This window comes from Chiloscyllium plagiosum, unplaced genomic scaffold, assembly GCF_004010195.1.
Source record: "Chiloscyllium plagiosum isolate BGI_BamShark_2017 unplaced genomic scaffold, ASM401019v2 scaf_1944, whole genome shotgun sequence".
Lineage (NCBI taxonomy): Eukaryota > Metazoa > Chordata > Chondrichthyes > Orectolobiformes > Hemiscylliidae > Chiloscyllium > Chiloscyllium plagiosum.
This window is the reverse complement of record NW_025211953.1, coordinates 1,372-25,000: the sequence shown is the minus strand read 5'-3', so window position 1 is coordinate 25,000 and position 23,629 is coordinate 1,372. Positions and strand designations below refer to the sequence as shown.

The 23,629-nt window shown below is 40.8% G+C and overlaps 1 protein-coding gene across 1 annotated transcript; it reads right to left on the bottom strand.

Moving 5' to 3' along the window:
- Positions 1-6: 6 nt before the first annotated feature.
- Positions 7-21,311, bottom strand: LOC122547212 (one cut domain family member 2-like). Its single transcript, XM_043685841.1, has 2 exons — positions 19,917-21,311; positions 7-2,490 (listed from the first exon to the last, which is right to left on the bottom strand). Exons 1-2 carry the CDS (start codon positions 21,070-21,072, stop codon positions 2,198-2,200), a joined length of 1,449 nt encoding a protein of 482 aa, XP_043541776.1. The 5' UTR covers positions 21,073-21,311; the 3' UTR covers positions 7-2,197.
- Positions 21,312-23,629: the final 2,318 nt, after the last annotated feature.

Here is a 23,629-nt window from a genome sequence, read left to right as displayed (position 1 = left end):
TATCAATGAATAAGAAATTTGTAAGATATTTAAGTTAAAGTACAATTGTGAATTGGCTATTATTAAGCAGTTACTAATTTCACCAACAGACATAACCAAAGAGATTTTGTGCTTAAGATGAAGAGCGATTTGTTTTTAAATCAAAGGACCAATTGAATCTGAATCTTAAAAAATAAATAATTACCATTTTAAACATTTCAAAATAAAAGGTTTAAACATTTTAAACTAGATAAAGAACATAAGTCAAATAATTTTGAATATATTAATATTGTATGTAATGCATTAATTTACAAAAGACTAAATCAACAAAATTATAAACTAAAAACTACATTTTACTTAAATTATCCAAATTGATTAAGAACCATTGACTATGCTGAATATTTGCTAAATGTATATGGCTAGAATCAGATGTTATGATAAAGGTTATTACCTCATGAAATGCAACATTCAGTCTGAAAGCACTCCCATATTTAGTTACCTTTACCGAGATATGAGAATGGGTTATTATCTTTGGTAGAGGTGCTTAATCTTCACCCTAACATCTTGTGCTTGGAGCCATTTGGATCCATTTGTTGGTATCCTGTTCCATTGAAATTGCTAATTGGGAGGAAATTATGAAACCACATGGTTATTTCCCTCTCTCAATAAGACGAACATTGAAAGACAGGCCAAGTGTGCGAATAGCACTCAACTGTAATGCATAAAATCTGGAAACAGATCCATATCTCTATGAAGCTGACTTTGGTTGAAGCGGAAGAGGTTTTGTGTTGTTCTGTACAACGTTTCTGAAAAAAAACTGCATAGGCACACGTTAAAGACAATATTCAACTTTAAGAGGCGGCGAGTGTCGTCAAATGAAGCAGCAATGATCCGTGGCATTGCTCCCTTGTTGTTGCTACTTGGCTTATTAACCCTTTCGTAACTCTGCTTCCCAAAACGACTAAGACAACCACTGAAACACAGTGCGTACGTTGTTTCCTGACGTGCTTCTTTTGTTTAAAAGTTTCTTGCAGAACAATTAGGTGCAGAAAAAAGTATCTTTGGTTTCGATTTAATAATAAATAGAAAAAAAAATGTATCAAGTGTCTTCACGAGTCTTTAAAGCCTTAGGCTTGCCTTTGAACACAACAATGGTGTTCTTAAAGGGCCCGTTCAGTGGTGAATGTGCACATATAAGAAGAAGGGGTTTTGATGTCTAGTTCTAGGAGAAATAAAGCTATTTAATGTTTGTGCTTCTGCACTCACCATGGGCAGCCCTCTTTACATAGGCTACTCAGTGCGTTTGCAGCAGAAAACCAGTGTTGGCCAAAAATAGAATATAAGTGTGTGGATGCATAGTATTCTATAGCTATTATGAGAACAATATTTACTCTTTCTTCAGCAATCAACTGTGTTCACAATTCAATGGCCCTGATATCTTCTGAAAACAAAAACAATACAGATGACATGATTAGACATTAAAGTATTTCAGGACTTTGATAACTTGAAGGAATGTGCTTGAGGGTTGTGCTTACATTCCCACCACTACCAGCTCCATCCAATTGATGAATATAATGATGGGGGCACGTTTACCAGCAGCATTCAAGATTTGTGTGATGTTGTGTGAATGACCGACTGAAAAATTCCAAAAATGCCTTTGATATTTTGTGCTTGCGTACTTACCACTAACAGTCTATTCTTAAACAGTCTGGTTAGTGATGAGATAGCATGATTGAATAAATGTTCTCCGATAATTCTATTGATGCTCCTTAAAACAACATGGGCGACACCTACTTTCAGTGTCTGTGCCAGTTTTACCGCAACAAGATTCATTGCATAACATGACTAGAAACTAATAAGTGAATCTACTCACAACCTAATGATTATTTTTAATCACGATTAATACACCTTAACAACCGTCAGGCAAAGCACTAGACATATTATTGCTCAGCAACATAGCATGTTGTGCTGTGCCTGATGACATTGAAAATTTGCCAGTTAGACTCTCAGCCTTGATGTCTGTTAACAGCAAGGACTCAGATGATCTAAGAAAAAAAAAGTTTAAATGCTAGACACATTAAAATATGTGCCATCCCTTTAAATTTAAAAAAAAGTGTTGATCAAGATTGTGCTTATGCACTCACCACTGAACAGCCTCTTCAAAAAGCAAAAAAAAAGGGATATTGAGTTGTGCCCTGTTCAGGTGCACTGTCCTCAATCATGCTTTGGTACAAGTGCTTGAGGTCGACGATGAAGCCCCTGGGCTCGACATGGCTTCGTCCTGCCATTTGTCCAAGCTTCGCCTCCGGGCATTCATAAAGAAATTACTGACGGTGGTCAACTCCAGACCGAGCTGTTGTGAGATGGTGAGCTGCATCTCCTTAGAAGGGCGCTTATTTTCCTTGAAAATGGCAAAAAGAGTTCGGCGTTGGAGGTCAGTGAAAACTAGCCGTGGCTTCTTTGGTGTATTGCTCTTCTCTTTGTTCTGTTCTTGTTCTTTGCGTTTGCATGCTGGGAAAGAAAATAACAATATTGAGAATTTATGGCAATGGATTGGTTTCATTCCGTTTGTACCTCCTACAGTGAAGAGTCCTTAAAATACCCCATTGATCTGCTGGAGATTTAGAGTTACTGAATTAGGTAGGGGTAGGGCAGTGAAGCAGGATAAGTTGAAAATCAACTGAAGACAATAAACATGGAAATTACCAAGGCATGTCTTTTGATGGCCAGTATTCTAATAGTCCAATTACAAAACATGTCTATACCAAAGCAAAAGTTAAATAATACATTTATGCAATTACTGCAATATCCTATTTTTTTGGGTTTTGTTTTGTTCTTGTAGTTATTATTAAGAATGTTACTAGATTGAAAGAATGTTACTGAGACCAGAGGATTTGAGTTAAATAACGAGGTTGAATAGGCTGGGACATTTTCCCTGGAGCATAGGACACTGAGGGGTAACTTTATAGAGATTTTTAAAGTCATGAGGGGAATAGATAAGGTGAGTAGCCAAGGTATTTTCCCCATGGTAAGGGAGTCCAGAACTAAAAGTCACAGGTTTAAGATGTAAGGGGAAAGATTTAAAAGGGACCTGAGGGGCAACGTTTTCACACAGAGGCTGGTGCATTTATGGAACAAGTTGCCAGAGGAAGTGATAGAGGCAGGTACAATTACAGCATTTAAAAGACATTTGGATTGGTACATGGAAAGGAAAGATTTGGAGGCATATGGGCCAAATGCAGGCAAATGGGACTAGTTCAGTTTGGGAATCCTTATTGGCATGGACGAGTTGGACCAAAAGGCACATTTCCATGCTGTATGACTCTATGACTCTATTGCTACACTTGTTCCTTTTGAAAGTTCTCAGTGCCTGAGGATGTGGAGTGGCCTCTGATACCTTAGTCATTGACTATTTTAAATGTGAAAGCATTAACACTGGCTCTTCAATAATTAGCACACCAAAGCTCAATATTCTCCTTCCTTTTTGCAGATAGGGTTTTGCGGACAGCAACAAACTTCCAGTCCTCTCCAATGAGCTCAAACTATATGAGTAACAAAAATCTAATGGTGTGGGTGGTCTTTGCATTTCCTGATATTAATTTGAATCTGGTACTAAGTCAAGGGGATTTATCAGCATCAAAGAACAGTGATATCATCAGGGAAAGTTATTAGCCACAAACAAAAACAGCAATTGCTGAAAAAACTTAGCATGTCTGGCAGCATCGTGAAGGAAAATCAGAGTTAATGCTTCGCATCTGGTGATCCTTCCTCAGAAATGGACCCGAAACATTAACTCTGATTTCTCTGCACAGATACTGCTGGACCTGCTGAGCTTTTCCAGCAATTTCTGTTTTTATTTCAGATTTACAGCATCCGCAGTTCTTTAAAAAGGTAACTAACCAGTAACATTGAAGCCTCCTTACAGGCAGCTAATCAGAAAGATAGACTGGTTTTCCTTAATTTCTTTCAAATCATGTTACAGGGTGAGAAACAAAGATTGATTGTGAGCATTGGATTAAGAAAGGAGTCAATGCACTAATTTCTTTAAAAATTGTGGAATTTTATCACAATATAGTAATTAGACATTCCACAAAAATAGGATTGTTTTCCAGATATACATTTAGGGAGAATTAATGGGGAGAAACTTTGAAAACTAGTGAAAAGGCAGGGAGGGCTCAGGGGAAGTCAATACAATTTGAAAAACAAGTAACAGGATCAAAAGCAAGGAAACAGTCAGAAATCATACTTCAGGGAGAGCAGGTAATGGAAAAACCATAAATAATGATATAGATTAAACAAGAAGAGAGAAATAAGAAACAGGTGAATAAAGCAGCAGAGCTGAGAGACACCTTACAGTGTATTGCCCAAATAAGAGTTCTATATACAAATGTATAGAGTGCAAGGACTAAATTGAGTGAGCTGCAGATACAAATTCAAATAGGAAATTATGATGTGGTAGTTATTACTGACACATGGCTGCACAATGTTTGGGAAAGGGAGCTAAGTATACCAGGTTATAAAGTTAACAGAATGGATAGGGAAAATAGCAGTGAGGATAGAGTAACTTTACTGATTAGAAAAAAAATCACTTCAACGATGAGGGAGGCTACAATGAAGGGAAAGCATCTAGTAGAGACCTTCTGGTTAGAACTGAGGAATTGTAAAGGATCTAATACCATAACAAGTATTGTGTATAGACCCCTGGTAGCAGCTCTGAGTGCTAGATTGTATAAATGCAGAAATTAGGTGAGTGTAGGAAAGGCAGTATTTATGGGAGATTTTAATTTTAACATAGATTGGACAGGCAGACAAGAACCTGTCAGAAAGGTAGTGAATTACTGGAATGTGTCTAGAATAGTTACGTACAGTAATATGTGCTGGAAGCAATAGTGGGGAAAAGCAATATTCGATTTAATAATGAACCAGATGAAGCAGTAACCTAATTGTGTGTGAATATTTATCAAATGGTGATTATTGCATGCTAAAATTCAACTTAGCTTTGAAAAGCACAAATCAACTACAGAATTTTAGATTTAGGCAATGCTGGCTTTAATGGGATGAGACAGAGACTGACCACAGTAAACTTGGAAACCTGCTAATGGGTAAGATAACTGAAAAACAGTGGAGGATGTTTGAAGATACATTTAATGCCGTACAGAACCAATTTATACCCTGAGAGACAAACGTTCCACTTCTCAAAAAAAGCAGTAAAGGATAACTAAAGAGATAAGGGACAGCATTAAACAAAATGAAAAGTCTTACAAAAATGCAAATAGAAAAGCATAGATCCTGCCAAATGGGAAGGATACAAAGACCAACACAGGAACACAAAGCAGCTTATAAAAGTTACTATAAGGGATAATGAAAGAAAACATGTAAAGTCAATAAAAATAAGTTTCATAGTTACACTTGAGGCAGTATGGTGGCTCAGTGGTTGGCACTGCTGCTTCCCAGCGCCAGGGATCTGGGTTCAATTCCAGCCTTGGGTAACTGTCTGTGTGGAGTTTGCACATTCTCCCCATGTCTACGTGGGTTTCCTCCAGGTGCTCCGGTTTCCTCCCACAGTCCAAAGATGTGTAAGTTAGGTGAATTGGCCGTGCTAAATTGCCCGTAGTGTTCAGGGATTTGTTAGTTACGGGTAAAACGTACAGTAATAGATTTGGTGGGATACTCTTTGGAGTTTGGTGAGGACTTGTTGGGCCAAATGGCCTGTTTCCACATTGTAGGGATTCTCTGATTCTATGAAAGGGAAAGTAGATGGTCAGGAGCAAGGTTGGCCCACTAAAGACTGAAAGGGGGATGCTGTCAATGATTATGGGAAATAGCAGACATGTTGAATAATTACACCTCAGTATTTACACTAGGAAAGGAGGTTAGATTGCTGGAAGTCCCAAGTAAATTATTGTGAATCATGGATAGGGACTAAATGACACTGACATGAGTGAAATATTGTTCATGTGGAAATTAATGGAACTAAACAGTGACAAATCTCCTGGACCTAATGGTTTCCATTGGAGGGAGTTGAGGGAGATAGGGGCCCTCATTGTAGATGCCCTAACTGGAATCTTTCAGAGTTCCCTCAATACAGGAGTCGTCTCTATGGGTTGGAAAACTGAATGTGCCACTCTGCCTTTTCAGAAGGGTGAAAGAGGAAAACGACAAAATTTCAGACCATTTAACCTAACATCGGTATAGTGAGGAAATTGTTGGAGTCTATATTTGAGGATATGTTAACTCAGCACCTTTAAAATTTTCACTTAATCCAGGGAAGTCATGGATTCATGACAAGTACATCATGTCTGACAACCTCATTGAATTTTTGAAAAGGTGACTGAGGTAGTGGACTGGGGAATGTCTATGGATATTGTTTATATGGACTTCCAGAAGGGATTTGACAAAGTCTTACATAAGAAGCTGGTAACTAAAATAAAAGTATACAGAATTGAGAGTAAATTACTGGTGCAGCTAGGAAATCAGTTGAGTTGCAGGTGGCAGAAAGTAGGGATAATGGTTAGGTAACCAAATTGGCACAAAGTGACCAGTGATATCCCACAAGGATGTGTGTAGGACCTCAATTGTAGCTATATGAAACATTGATTAGACCTCACTTGGAGTACTGTGAACGGATCTAGGCAGCATGCCTTGGGGAAGATATATTGGCCTTGGTGGGAGTACAAGAATGATACCTGAGTACCAGGGGTTAAGTTACAAGGACAGTTTGTAAAAATGGGCCTCTATACTCTAAAATTAAGCAGGTTAAGAAGTGATCTGCTCAAAATCTTATGCCACAGATCAGTCAAGATCTCATTAAAATGTGGAACAGGTTCAAGGGGCTGAATGGCCTGCTGATATTATTATTATTATGTTACTATGTTCCAAAATCAGACAGTATTTTCGGTTGGAGCTGGATTCTCAACCAAACCAAGATCAGAGGCTTTCCAGTTTAACCATGCTTTTGGAATGGTAAAAATCAGAAACCTCCCCTTTCCCTTTCCATTGATTACTACCGGTGAGTTTACAGTAAGGTTATCTTCTGCATGACAATATCATTTGACACAAATGGATGCACAATGGCAAGGTTTATAGTGACTGACTGAATAAATGCAATAGACTGTGCTAATGTACATTTAAGTACATTACAATATTGTTTTGGATCTTCAGTAATGAAATGTCAGAAATTAAGGGAATTGAATCACAGAAACATAGAAAATAGCAGAATTCAATCATTTGAGCCTGCTGGCATTTCAATACAATCATGGGTCAACACCCTATTGTCGCTTTCTCTCCATATCCTTTGATTCCTTTAAGCCTTAAGAACTACATTTAACTTCTTCTTGAAAACATTTTTGGCCTCGGCCACCCTTTGCAGTAGAGCATTACACAGACTCACCACTCGTTGAGAAGAAATGTCTCCTCATCGGAGTCCTAAATAGACTAAGTGTCCTTAAATGTGACCTCTGGCTCTGAATTCCAGTTTCATTTTACATCACCTTTAAGGGTATTTATGCACCTATTCCAGTTACAACAATCAGACATAATATCGTGCACAAGAGACCACATTTTATGTATCTGTGCACAACTAAGATGCCATCACAATGGTTTTTGCAGCACCAGGCGAATGGGCCTCCTCGGAGGAACTGTCCGCGGTGCTGATCTGGCTCCGGTAATTGGATGCAAATGCTCGTTTTATTGCTTTCCTTTTCTCAAAGTGTGTAAATTTTACACACATCTTCCGCATAGTACAATAAATGTTATATCCGCGCATCCTCTAGGAAACGCAATATATAGTTTTTTTTTTAAGTTGAAAGGTAGCATTTTATTATGGTATTATTGTATTATTTTACCATGTGTCAAGGATCTATGGCCAGAAGGTGGCAGCGTTGTACGCACAATTCTCAGTGACAGACCTGTATCCGGCTAAAACAGCGTTGAGCAAACGATACTGACAATACATTGTAGAATTACTGCCAAACGTTGTTCGATATTAATGGGTGATAAATACAGTAAATAATCAACAGAGCTCGAAAGGCCAAATAACAAATTACAGGCCTTCCTAATTAAACGCAAAGACGTAAAAAAAAGTTTACAGCAGTTTCTGACCGAAAGGCACGTGGTAAATCTAACAGCAGATTTAAGCTCATAATTGCTAAGAATAAAAAGATAAAATCACAATTAGAGTTCAGTAGCCTCTGCGAGCAATGGATCTCATTTAATGTTATCGTTTTATTGGAATATGATTAACGAAAAGATCATGAATCTCCATACATTGAAGAATGTCAACACTGGTTGACTAATCAATACGGCTATCGGTTCCTAGTTATTGATCAACTCCACGAGTAAAGTTCGTCGATGGTGTGACTGCACTTGGTGAATAAGTTATTCCTAACATGATTCGATAACCGTGAGCAAACCTTCGAGGTAATTATTACTTAACATAGGCGAGCCAAAAACCATCCCCTGCCACCACTGATAGACTCGCCCATAATGACAATAGAAGGGAGAGGGGGCCTCTGTAGGTTATACATGCTATTTAGCAACGTCAGTTCGTTAATGCACACAGATTACATATGGCTGTCACGAACCATCTTGAACAGCAGAGGGAAGTTTGTGAAATGCCACAGTTCCATGTATTCCAGATCCCAATGCATCTTTAACGGGGAAATATAAAACAATCGGTTTCTTTATTGTTTTCTTTTTTCACCCTCTTCTTGAATGTATTGATCCCAGTGTCCTGCTTTCAGTTGCCCTCCATTTCTTAGGCTTGAGTCAGCAAATATCCGCCACTGATTGGCATTACAATCTTTCCTAACATTAATATCGCCAGCAATTCATAGACAAAAAATACCACGGCTGGTTTGGTGATAGAAAATCGACCGTTCAGTTGTGTGCAACAGCATATGGAATAAAAGGAAAGAAAAAGGAAGCATGATCAGCAAAAGGGCAGGGATAGTGATGAAGAGGGAAACCTGGTCAATTGCTCTCCCTCAACCCCCTTCCGAACAGAGACACTGAAATCTACCGAAGTATCACTGCTGCGGTATCAGCTGAAGAATACCGAACTCAGCACAGATCAGGGAATGATAACTCGAACCGGGCTTGTTCCTGTAAATCCGTAACTCGTTGCCTTACCCGAATTTAACAGTGGCAATTGTCGACATCTATTGATCTATCTTTTCACACACACACACACACATACACACACAAGCCAGTCCATTCTAATCGATATTGAAGAGTGAAATTAAAGATGCAATAATTCCAAAGACCTTCCAGTTGGAGTCTGCAGAGTTGTGACGTATTTCAAGTCGTGGCGATTTCTGCTTTCCCAAAGTATTTTAATTGATACTGATCAAAGGGTAAGCGTAGTAGCAGAGGCAAGATAGACTGTTCGTAAGTACGTGCAGAACAGAGGAGAACCTCGCACAAAATTGTGATGGTTAATTATTCTCATATCTCGTCAAAATGCCATTAACCGGGATCCTGAGATTTCAAGCTTTATTTGCACATTCAACTCGGAACATTTTGACTTGAGTCTGCACCGTGAGTGATGGGGAGGGAGCGGGGGGGGGGGGGGGGTGGATTTTTTTGGTTCTGACTTTGGTTTTAATCCATCTTCTAAACTGCTGACCAGACCCTTCCAAACATCGCGTCTCGGAGAGAACGCCAGCGTTAAAATATCCTAACTGTTGTTGATCCATTTGCCCAATTTAAACGTCTGGACGCAAACGCAATAAAAAAAAAGCCCACCGCATGTAAACAGCTTCCAAAGCAAACGAAGCCGTCAGTCATGTCAGCAAACTGCATTAACAAGAGCGCTATTAGGAAGAGAGCTCGTGTTACGCCATCGAATTAAACAGTTAATCAATCAGCCAGTCGATTAATTCTACGCTTTAGCTGTCACACGAGTTCTTCACGTCTCGCCGTACGATTTTACAAGACATGCATTTTACTTTTACTCATGCATATGCGTGAGCGTGTTAGTAAATATTGCGTTAAAGCAGTTTGTTGCGGTTCATTTCTCGGTTGAGACTCAAGGCATATTGTGTAAGAACACGTAACCCGGGGAGAGCACAATGACCAGTAAACATTAGCGGAGATAGTCATGTAGGAAGGTCACCTATTGTCTACATGGAAGTTATTTGTAAATGTTTGCCAGTCGATCCCTCCCCCATCCTCACTACTGAACCTCCCGAAAAAAAGACACGAATTATTAATTACGCGCCAATAACAATACATACGTTTAATAATCTTTTAAATAATACATATATTTAATAATCTTTTAATAATCTTTTAAATCGAACAGGATCAAGCAAGCAATTGTCATGTTTACAATTGTCATTTCTATAAAGGCTGGGTTTTAAGGATTGCAAGCCGGTTTTAGGTATAGATGTACTAAAAATCTCGATTTTTAAAGAAACCCTCTGCTGCTCTCTTCATTATACTATTAGTTTGTAAGGTTTAAATCGCCGTATGTAAAATCCTGCAATATTCGCACCATGTATTTTAACAAATCTGTTCATTTCGATTTCGAGCAATTTCATTCACATTTTTAAAACCCCAGTTAGGAAATGCAGAGTGCTGCTATTTCCAGCGTTAACTTCGATCCTTTTTCAGATGCTATGTGTTTGCAATGACAATTAGTCATAGCAGTAGCACTGTGGCTGCAGCATAAGGCATGTCGGTGATATAACCTGCACCTGTAGTGTGCAATGTTTGGGAAGCGAGCGCACATTTCTTCTCAAGACTGAGCAGTCAAACAAAAATCAATCAGATGACGCCATTTAAATGTTAATTATAACCTCTGATATGGCGATTAGCTACTCTTGTCCCTGACTAGGCCCATATTTTTTACAATCCGCCCCTAAGCACTGGTATTACGGGACAGTAAAGGGTTAAAAATGCGAAAATCAAACGCCAGATTAAACCTTCTGCATATCACAGTGTGAAAACACTAATCCCTACAATTTCTCCAACACTTTGCTACCACCGAAATCAAAGAAATCAATTAACCTGTACCAAGGGTGAACCTTACCCTTTGAACTCAGAGGAAAGACGAACAAACCCATTAACTCCCACAATGACTCTTCAATTGTTTACCAAATGTGGCTTATGCTCGAAATAAATCAGAAAGATGCAATCTAAATACGTGGCAGTCTCGTTAAAACAAATCTTGAACACTAAGACCCACGCCTTCTAACGAATCACAGCAGTTACAGAACAATGATCGTTTTTAAATTCTAGGCTTTTTTTTAGCTCCCACCACCACTATTTATCTCAACCCAGCGAACGTTCATGGCAACTCCTCGGCCGAAGCATATTTTGCTGATAGAGGAGCTCGCAATGTGATTGGAAAGGTTCTAGCAAGTATTTCCCTGCAACTGCACCTATTGCAGATTACATCACAAAATAGTTTCCTATGTTGACAACATTAGTAATCAAGATTCTTTCACTTCTGACAATTTGTTTAAAAAGTTCTCTTTGATTTAATCGTTGTTTAACCTTCATTATGAGAAGTACAGATAGAGTTAATGGTATTTGTCTTTTCTCTAGGATGGGGAATTTCAAGACTGGGGGCACATTTCTAAGGTGAGAGGAGAAAGACTTTTTTTTTAAAACACATGAGAGGTATTTTTTTTACACAGAGGGTGGTTCGCTTGTGGAATGAACTTCCCAAGGAAGTAGTGGATATGGGCGCAGTTACAACGTTTAAAACACATTTGGATAGATAGATGAATGGGAACATATGGCCAGGAGCACACAGGAGGAACTAGTTTAGATTGGGATTATGTTCGGCATGGACTGGTTTCCAAAGGGTCTGTTTCCGTGCTGTATGACTCTATGAGATTGGATTTCAAAATTACTATTGGGAAGACCCAAGGTACGTAAAGACTTGCAGCGTGCAAATGCATGAATAAGGCTACAACAAAAGTAACATTTAGTTAATAAACTAAATTTTTAAAAGTGTTACAAATACACTGTACCCGTTATCGTATTTAATTGGCCAGCACAATTTTTCTCTAATCCAGAGTGCAATGGATCATATGATCAATTTTAAAAAAAGAATTGTGTAGGCCCATGCCTTGATGTATGTAATGGTTGCTCAATCTCTTTTCTTTTGTCAGACACTTAAGCGTAGCTCAATTTAGATTCCCTGTCCATCTCTTTAAGTCCGTATGTGGCATTCCTTATCTTTTCCAGTCATGTGTGTCTGTTCTGTTTGTCTCTCCACATTCTCTGTCGCTTTCTTCAGCGTTTTGACCGCTCTGCTTCTGTACGCGCTCGATAGTTTACGCCTTGCTCGGTCGTTATAGCAGGCGGAGCGGTACTGCAATTTCCTTTTGCTGTTACATAACTATTTACCCATACTTGAGTTCAGAAGACATGGATTACAAAACCGCGTATCCCATTAGGAATATAAATGAAAAAAATCAATAATGGCTTCTAATTACCTGTGAAGTTGCACAGACCCGGCTAGAATAATCAGAATCGCTTCTGCTCTCTTTTTGAGATGGTAAATATTTGAGACGGTAATAGATGCACGTATTTGCAATTCCATACAAAGTTAGGTTGTTTTCCCCTTCTGTGGGGTAAAACTAACGAAGCAAGCTAAAATCTAATGATAAAACTAAATGATAGCGAGGTAACTTAGTGAAACAATAGTAAATAGACCCGCCACTCATGAACCAAGGCACACTTGTTTACATGAAAATACTTTTTATCTTGTTGGGTTTTAGGGCAACCAGTGTGAACTGTGTATTAACACAAACACAGTCCCCCTCGCCCCACAATAATTTACATGTAAAAAAGATAAATAACGCCATCGATCACTTGATGTTCGTTCACTACTTCGTACAGGAATATATTTTGTAAAAGGAAATTATTACAAAGTATGTCTTGTATATGATCTGGGAAAATATGCAGGCGACTGATAATGTTTTGTTGACAAAATGAAAACATGCTTCTGTTTTGATGTTATGTGTTGACTGGGGACGCTGATTTCCTTAATCACCGTCCTTTAACTAACAGGGACGAGGATACGTTCACGATGCGTAAAAGTTAGTATCTTAAATGTTGCGTTTCCTTTATTAATTTTACCTACGTATAGACAAATACACGGTAAACGTGTCCATAAATCTGTAACATATGCAATATATGTTACAAATACAAAATTAAATTATAATCTGCATTTTGTTACGTCATAATGTTAGCCAGCCTCATTCTGCCTGTACCTTAATGCATCGTGGAAAAATATAATTCAATACCTATTTTAAAATTAGATCCTGTTAATATAAATTCTCTATATTTCATAGTAATATCAACTGAATTACAGACTAAATGACTGATAATACATTTCTAGAATATCCAAAATATGTAGAGAAACTGTAAAGTAAAATCGTGCAAAAAAAAAACAGGAATGCAGGACCCGCTAAAAAGCACATTGAAAACTCTGCATATGTTGGTGCATTGTCTATTCGCAAAGCCTCGTGGTAATGCCGCCCCTCTAATGCCTGCCTTTTTCCTCTGTTTGTAGGATACTTGTTTCAGGTGTTATTGCATTTCTCAGTAATAACAAATCGAATGACAATACAGTCTTAAACAGAACAGCATCCGGGTAAACAGTAAATCTATGCAAGCGCTTCTTTAAACGTGCGGCTTCCTTAAAGGGACAGGCTGGATCAATGTGATCGATAGCGAAGGTGTCCCTATTCCTGCATCAAATGAACGTCGTTACTGATAAAGTGGGGAGCCTCACTGGGCGACTTCTCCATTGTTTTTTTTTTACACTCGGGTTGTGACAAATGAAAATCGATATCAGCGAGCCACCAATATCACAAATAAAACAAAGGCTTGTTTGTACCGACTCGGCGTCTAAGCGAACAAAGTTCTTTTGTGAGAGAGCTCTTGGCAAGGAAAACAGGGCAGGAGTGCTCGAAGCTCCGTCCAATAAATCCGAAGAGGAAACACGTCCCAGTAATTTCTAAATTAAGAACGAGCAACTGACAGAAAGCAGACGATATTGAGACGAAGGGCAACAGCGAAGGCAAGAGTATTGTTTTACAGAAAAAGTTGTTGATGGCGTAAACCAATCCGGAAAGGTTTTGCCAAATTTGACAGAATAAACATGAGCTAATTATTATCAGAACATGCTAAATGTCAAGGAAATAACTGAAGTTTACAAAGAGGAGGGGCACGCTACTCAATTAAGTATCAGCAAACATTGAGATGGAAACGCAATGTGAAAGGACTTTTCTACTTTTTCCAACTCCGGTGCACTGCTTTTATTTTTGAAAAATGAGTTTTACTTTCCGTTTATAATTGAATCATCTCTCCCTATGCATGAACAGGGTCAGGAAACAATGTATGTAGGTCAAGCTGTGCAGCTCTGATGGGCTGGAGTTAAGAAATTGACATTGGCACAACACCGGGACCATCTATAATGCACTGGTCTGTTTTCTCAGATTGTGTTACATGTCCTTGTAATAAGGCAAGATCTCTGGGGAGCAATAAATATCGATATGTAATTATGCTATTAAAAATTGTATATAGTGCATAGCACACATGTATAACGTTTAAGATCGCTCCAATCTTTTGAAAGTGCCAAGTGTTTCGTTAAATAATAACAAAGACTGCAGTAGGCAAGCGATCTGATAAAAAGAAAAACACACTATATGACGTATTACGTTTGCAAATAAAACTGGAGCTGTATGATTTGAAATTATAAATAGTTTGATAAATGGGGTGCCCATTTCCATTCTTAAACGTATTTTCTGGAGTCGTGGAGAATGTGCAGTACAATTGATAGCATTTCAGGACGAATTAATGCATTGGTCTAGAAATGGATAGTTTTAAACATCAGGAGAAATTTTAAACAATTAGGAATGATTTGCAGTGAAACAATGAACAATGTCAGTTCGGCTGTCGGTATTCGAATGGACATTTTTTTTTGTTTTATTCCGCCAACGAAATATGCATCTTATGCACATTTTGAAGGTGATATGAAGTTGTTTCTTAACTATTTTATCTGTAAATATAGTAAACACGAAACGAAGGATTTTCTTCCCCAAAATTTCGGCTTGTGGATGTGGGCACTGTAAAAGGAGCCGGAAAGATCAAAACTAACATACAGAACCCAATCACATCAACTGAATTGCTAAACAATCAATAGTCAAGACAAAATAATGCTTTTTGAAAAATATATTTCATTTACCAGGAGACTGATCATTTCAAAGACATTTGAAAAAGAAATCAGAAAGGTACACTGACACCTTCGCTGAGATTTCTACACCGTTAGTAAACGGTATTTGATATTGAACTGCGTTTGGAAACTAAGTGTTTTCAGTATTACAGAATGACAGGAGGGAGGGTTTGTCCCACCCCCTACTGAAACATAATCTCTTTTTACACTGTCCTTGGTTCCTAATTCGGAATCCCAGAAAACTGCCTAATTAATGCTTGATTATGTGAAGTTTTACCTGGCGATTTGTAACGTCAGAACAACCCTGGAGTCTGCATCTAATCAGAGTGCTGGGGAGTAGCCTACATCGTGCTGAAGCGTTTTCACGAACCTGGGCCGGCGAGGTTGCCACGGACCAGAGGCCATTTGAATTGCAATTTCCGGTGCTAATTGGTTTCCTGTCACTTAACACACTTTCTCTGGCATGCGCACTAAGTTTTCCACCTGGATAAGTATTTTAGAATATATGCACCTTAACGTCAGTCAGCAACACAGCACATATGTTTGGTGACAACACCGGAATACTGATTATAAACATATCATTATAAAACGTATTAATTTAGATTATGTGCCAAACTGAAGCTGAGGTCACATACCTCAATATGATAACATTAGCTTGGCCTTGGGAAATATAAACAAAACAGGAAGAATAATTCAATGACCTTTTCTCTTTTGGCTTCGAAAAAAAGGTCAACTTCTAATGTTACGTGTGTGCTATGTGCTTCCAAATTCGCTTTCAAAACGTTTTAGTGGAACTTCTTAAATGCTCAACTATTCACGTTAGTGAAATGAGTCATAACATCGTTACACTTTTGGTCGCGTAATACAAAAACAACAAAGAAAATCGATAATAAAATATAGTACTACGGTTAAAAAAACACACTTGAGCTATCGTTGTCATTGGGCCGTTCAAACTAAATGCCTTTGAAACGGGAGCGAGGAGGGAACTCAAACTGTCAGGAGACAAAGGGAAGATAATGCGGACGACAATGCCAGGAAGAGGATGGCAGTTTTCCTGGAACATCGGATCAGGTTCCAAATCAATGTCTAACCGGGTTCTCAAGTTTATGTTATTGTTGCCAGCATTAATGCCCTTTTAATCTTCTAAAGATTATCCTCATCGATCCACGGCCATAGACACAGGTTTTTTTTATATACTGACAAAACCACATTATTGAAATATGGTGATAAAAATAAATACCATTGCTTCAATTCTTTTCCCTGTCCTCCTCGACAGCACCCACACCCCCGCCCCCCTCCCCCTCCCCTCCCCCTCGCCCGCCACCGTCCATATAGCTCTCCTTGCCCCTCATGCTCCCAGCAACCCTCCTGCATTAATGAACATGAGGAAGGTGTTACTCTCTCACACAGGGGGCTGCCAGAGGCAAACATCAAGAGCGGGAGGGTTTCAATTATTAATCTGACGACTGGAGCTAACGAGTGATCCGAGAGAATGTCAATAAAGCTACCCGCGATTAGTAGCAACGTGAGGGCTGCAGCCAAAGTGTCGCTTTTAAAGATGATGTTCGGCAATGGGACTCATTTGCACAGCCTTAGATCAGAAGCAGTTTCCCTTTTTTCCTAAAAACATTGTTTGTCGTTCACACCCAGTGGCCGATCCTGCATGGAGCCGCAGTGAGAGAGAAAGATACTGGGGTGGACAAGGCTATCCGCTCCAGCAGCGAACGAGTGTCCATGTTTCGCCTGGTTAAAACCAAGGCCAGGGTGACGACTGCAGCTTGCAACCGGTCATGCAGAGACTGTCATTAATAATTCATATCTGCAGCTTCTGGGCTCCATTTCAAAGGACTGCCAGTAAGCATACTAATATTTTCAGACATTTCTGTTTGATTTCAAATATAAAAAAGGGTTGCAACGAATGCCCGGTGATTTTGTACTTTTTAACAAATAAAATGTTCCAAAAATTAGCTGTAGCGTCCACACAGGACCTCACTCTGCGAGCTTCAGAGTGGTTGGACATGTTGTCTCTCCTTTTTTGTTGTATCTCCTGCTCTGCACTGAGCTAGAGTTAATAAGGCTGTGCAAGAATATATCCCTTGCGCGTCCCGCTGCGGGATGCGCGGCAGGAATATTCTGCAGTAAGTTGATGTGACGGTGGTATCATCCTCACGCAATGTCTTGATGCACATGAGCAGATTATTTTTAAATATCATCGCCACAATGCCGTTTTCTGTCAGCGTTCTGGTTTCTAGCTACCAAATCAGCTCAGCAAAATACACAACTTTAATTATGTAAATCAGAATTGATCGCCAGCGTCAGAGACATGCTGCGAAATTCTTTGACAGTATTGAAACTAAGTGGCAACTACATTAAAACCAAATAGTTAATTACAATCTCGTTAGTTGCTTAGCTGTCCCCCTGCTGACGGCCTTTATCGGAGGTTTATATTTTTGTAGTTCTGCAATCCTTACAGCGTCAGTGGGGTTTTTTTTAAACGATAATGTATAATTTGATAAGTAGAAACACCAGACGTACAGACGGGGTGACCATTTCAAAGCAGCTTTCAAAATGTCTTGCCACCTTTTCGGGTCAAGAGAATTCCAAAGCTAACGGCTACAACAGCGACTCAGACAGACCTACGCTGCCCATCGCCTCTCGGGACTGAAGTGAGCTCATTCTGACAATGTTCTACCGCGAACTGTGATCGGAAATATTTTAACATGTTTTGTCTGGCAGGTCAGATGTTAAGCGGTTTTAAAATAATTTCACCTCCTCCCCACCCTATTTGATACAATCTCAGAAATCAAATGCAATTACACTTCTTTGTTTTTTTTTAAATACCTCCTCACCCTGCTCTAAGTTATACTGTACATGAAAGCATAAACGTGGATAGAAAAATAAAGGCAAAAATAAAGCAAGATACATGCGGTCACGTTGTCCTGCAGGACGTGCCCCGCGTTTCTGAGGCTCTCCGTCTGTGAGGATGCAGTTTGTCCATTCAATGCAGAGCCACGTTTAATTGGGAAAAGTAATTACAGCAATTACATCACGTGACGTTGGTAGACAACATCCACTCTGATTTGTTTAAGCGGAAATTGACGGTAGCGGCATGCAAACAAACATTGTATATAAAAGGCAGTAATATTTTCCCGGAAATAAACAAGACAGAGTTTTTACATTAAAATAAAGACAAATATCTTACCAACTCAGAAGTGCTTTTTCTCTTGTTTGCTCTGTTAACTAATTTACTGAAATATAACCAGGGACCACTGATTGTCCCAAAGTAAGAGATACAAAAATATCTCCTTAAAACCTACATTTTCAAGGATACAATCTGTTAACCATCCAGATTCGAGTTAAAGACATTGCAATGTGTGTTCTCTCCCATTGCATTTCTGAGGGGAGAAGGTTAAATTATTGGTCTCGCCGCCGTGTGAACGGAACAGTTCTGTGATATCAGGGAATGAAAGGCAGATTTTCCAGATAGATTGAAATAAAATTAGGTTTCTGTTGCGTATTTTCCCAATGTGAGTTTCATTTATTTATTTTGTGAAGTAGAATCTCGCACCAGAGCCTATGAAGTCTAAAAAAAGATTTAAACAGCAATCCAGTGACTATCATCTTATTTTAAGTAGCTCCTAACTGCAGGCAAATACAATTCTATCCGATCAAACACGCACAATAGGAATTAGCTCAGATTCGAGAGACAAATATCCCCGCTAGAGGGCAGACATGCAATTCCGCCCATTTCCCACTCCTCATGCCAACCACTGAGCTCGGCCAGGGCTTCAGCACAACACAACGTTCGCTTGCTTAAAGCACTGCACTGTCTACCTATCAATGTGTTTAAATGTGCGCAAAATAGCTGAAGGCTGGTCATCGGGCACCGCACATTCTCCGAAACGTAACATTTTATTGAGACTTTCTTTTAACATTTCACTTGACATTTTACGAATTTAACAGAGCAAAACCAGTGGCAGAATGTTGTTGAGAGGTAACTGGCGTTGTGGATGAATATGGGTTTGAGGATTAGCCGAGTGCTGCAGACTTAACACAAATTCATCGAATTGGCTAAGTCCAATGCAGAACTGAGGCGTGAGAGAAGTAGACAACAATAGTCTGATGTTAGTCCTTGTGGATCTCTAGAACAGGGGCGGGGGTTAACGTTAATAAAGGGAAGAAAGCTTGTTGTGTTACAAAGGAGACACACAAACACAACAGTTTAGATTCTGTCATGGGTTAAACAGGACGGCAGCACGTAGGATTTTGCATAGTGCAACTATCGATGTCCGTCAGGCAGGCAGACTGACAGAGAGAGAAAAAAAAATCAACACTAGACCCCTTAAGTGAATCTTGAAGGTATATTAATTGAATGGTAATCAGATGTTGATGCAGCCGCACGTTACTATTGTGGGTGTGTCCTTTCATTGAGGAAATGTTGAATTGTCTAATTCTGGAGCTATTGTGCCAGTAAAGGGGAAGCTTTCAAAGGAGCTCTGCGGTGGGTGGAATGGGACAAGAATTGGCGGGCCTTCTGGGTCCGGGTGCCTCTGACCACAAAGAAAACCTGTTCCAATCAATAATCCCTCGTCGATGAAACAGAGGGTAAACAGAAACTGAAACGATTTTCCTTCGGTTCAGTTAGAGCAATGCTGTGAGCTTCACCCGTCCCACACAATAACATTGCCAATGAATTGTCTACCCACAACCTTGAACCAGAGGGTGCTTTCAACCTGGCACTTACCTGCAAGCCTTAAGGCTGACATTCTCTGGAACTCAGGCTCTTGCAGCCATTTCCACATCCGCCTGAAGGTCTCGCGTCCTGATTTAAGTTTACTCCAGGGTTTGGGGTTCCTTAACAGGTCCGAGAGAGTCCCCTGCGAGCGGCACAGCACCCTCTGGGCGAAGATGGCCTGCGGGATGCTGTAGCGCTTGAGTTCCGCCGTGATCCTTTGTGCTACTTCCTTGGTGTTGATCTCTTCCAGCTGAGCCGCGGTGTTGGCCTGCGAGCCCGAGGAGGAGGACGGGGGCCGGTCCCGGCTCGAAGCCAGCACGGGCCCGTGGGATGGATGGTGGCTCGAGTGGCCGTGGTGGTGGTGATGGTGGTGATGGTGGTGGTGGTGCAAGCCGTTCAGGTGCGACATCATGCCGGCCGAAGGCGCTCCCAGGGCCCGGGACAGGTGCTGCTCGCCCCGGGCCAGCATGGCCGTGTGGGCTTCGAAGTTGGAGCTCAGCATCTTGTCGTGGCCGTTGGAGCCGTAGCCCTGGATGCCCTGGTGCGGGTTGTGGAGGGTGCCCAGGCCGTTCCCCAGCGGGTTGCTGCCCAGGGGAGACAGGTTCTGGGTTATCCCCGGCACCTCCTTGTGGTACGGGCTGTACAGGTTGTTCATGGCCGAGGGCAAGCCCCTCTCGTCCCGCATCAGGGTGAAGCTGCCGCTGACGTTGCCGGGGCCCAGCCTCTGGTGGTGGGGGTGGTGGGGGTGGCTCGGGTGCGGGTGGGGGGGGTGGCTCGGGTGGGGGAACTTGTCCGACACCGTGGAGATGGGCGGCAGCGGCTGCAGCGGGGTCAGCGTGGTGTAGGTGCTGCTCATGCCCATGCCGGGCGGAGAATCGCAGGCCATGCTGATGGCCGGGTGCAGGGGGACCGACAGCTCCGGGCGGTACTCGCCCGCTCCGTCCAGGAGAGACGCCATCGCCGACCTGGTGGCGAGCTCCCGGTGAGCGGCCGCCGCTGCTGCTGCTGCCGCCGCTGAGACCGCCTGCCGCTGCTGACTGCTCATCAGCTCGCCCGGAGACTGCTCATGGCTGATCCCACCGTGCAAATTCCCGATGCTGTCCATTGTCAGCTCCGGGTTCATGACATACACTTCTTTGGCTATACATCTATACGCGTTGCTCATTCAGTCCCATTCAGAATTGCAATAGTTTCTTCTGGGGCTTGGCAAATGTTTTCTCGTTACATCTGCACGCATCCATATACACCGGCTACGAGAAGAAAGATTTTTTTTAAAAAAAATATTATTAAGGCCTCACGGGGTAGCCAGGGATCACCGACTGCTCTCAGACGGGCCAGTGCTTATTCTCGCCATGTCCTCCTCCTCCTACATCGACTGTTCAGGCAGCTGGAGCCAGCCCTAGACTCGCCTCTCTCTTGCTTCAATCTGAACTGCTCCAGCCCAGGCTCAGTGGCGGGGGGGGAGGGGGGGGAGACGCTCTGATGGGCAGTGCTCTCAAACCTATCACAGTCCCCCTCTCGCCCCCCTTTAGCCAACCCGGATCCGTGGGGCTCGTCCAATCAGCACGGACAGGGGCGGGACGTCCGCTTCCAGGCTTCGGTGGATGAGTTGTGTACAATCTGGCTCCGCTCCACTACCACACCACCACCACCTCTACCCACCCCCCCTCCCCTCTCCCTTCAGCAAAACAGCCTTCAACACAGCGCCAGCGACCGTAGCTTTAAACAATATTAACTTCCGGGTTCCAAATAGATCAGGTTTTTCTTCCCCCTTATTCCAATTATTATTTTCTTATTCATTTGGCATTTGATTGGAAGATTTGCCTAATCCAGACATTTCTCTAAAAAAATCACACCTAATTGATTTAGTCGATTTGAAAGCCACTAGTTAATTTGTTGTACTAATTTAACTAGGGGAAAGTGACTTCGCAGTGCTAATTTAACTCTTTGCAATGCAAAGCTGGGGAAATAAGTATTTACAACTTGATTGACAAATCATTTTTAGTCATGCGTTTAATTTTTTTTCTTTTTTTCTGTTTTTGAGGAGCCCTCCTCTAAAAATGCGCGAGACACACTTAATTAATGCCATGAAAAATTCAATTAATTTAATTTCATGCAACGCTCGTCTGTTTAGAAACAATTAAAAATTGACTGGATTGTAACATGATAGCTTTCGCCCTCAGCAAGAACACATTTCCCAAAGTCATTTCATTTTTAAAATCCTTTCTTGATAAGTAATGGGCGAAATGCCTCATTTCTGTGGAAAATGTACAATTCCCTCAATGTGTTAAATAATTAATAAGATTCCCCACATAAAACTACAGCGAGTGGATTGAACCTTTTATATCATTATGACTTTGGTAAATGTATTGTTAGGAAGTGCTATTGCTTTTGTTTAATTCTGACCTGAGGATAACTTCTGCTGTAGTCAGATTTCGGCTACACATTGTAAGCAGAACACAGTCAAATCATGAACCATAACAGTCTGGAGATACTTACCCACTGGACTCGAGAACAAGTGAATGATAAATGAACTATGTTTAAATCTAATTTGTATTTTCATTGTTGATTAAGGTGAAATTAGACTGTAACAAATTATTTGAAAAGGAATTGATTTTGGAAATGAATATTTGTTCATGTTCATAATTTTTAAAACATCTGAACTGTTAGTTTCATTTTCCAATGGGCGAGGCGGTTTGGTGTTAGTGGTGTTGGGATGACACCGAGAACAAGAGAAATTAAGAATATGAACTCGTGTAAAATCTAGCACAGCTCTTTCATTCTCCCCTTAAACTTTAGACTTTGCGGAGAAAGTGGGGAGGTTGTGCAGATGTGTCCATTGTTTATTTTGGTTGGGTGGGCGTGGGGTTGGAGGGGGGGGGTTACCGTTAGTAATTAAGGACGGGGATGGACAAGAGCTTGCAATGCGTGACCTAGTTTCGTTTGATCATCCGGCGGGGTCTGACGGATAAATACCCCTCCGCTGACTTTCAGCTGATGGCAAACTTGTAAGAAACTAGAGAAGTTATAAGGAGTATCTGTTCTGTTCAGGGGATTTATTTGCAACAAGCTAACGTATTCAGCATCTGGGAAAAAAAGCTTTCTTTGCAGCTTGTTTTGCGACCAACATCAGTTACAGCATTAGTCACACTTAATAGTGATATACTGTAGAGGAGAACACAGCAAGTGATAGGCTCACTCACTTTTGGCGATGAGCACAATATCAGTGTAATCTCTCGACCATTTAGGTGCGTGTGCTTATTAGGTTTTAGTTTGCTATGAAGGGCGACTTAAAGTATCAGATGCTTGACGCTAATTTACATATTTCAAGAAATACAGTACAGCGAATTATAATTGAGGTCTTATACTTGTCAATTTAGCTTATCTTCACAGCTCAAGTAATACCTTTGTTAATATTTAGCAACTTTTTTCTAAAATATAAAGATTTGAGCCACTTTATTGAATACTGTTCGAATCTGTGGTAGAGATGATCTCACTTGCTCTTTCCCTTCCTCCCTTCCTGACCACATTGGCTCAGGGACTTTTCCCGTTTCCCCGCACCCTGCAGATTTATCTTTATTCTCCCCATCTCTATGCGGTACATATATTCTCTCCTCTTCTATCTCCACACTGTCTTTTCTGTGTTCTCTTTATCTATTCCCTACCTCTCTTCGTATTTGCCCGTTTTCTTCTATAATGTCTGCAAATACCCTCGCCCCTTG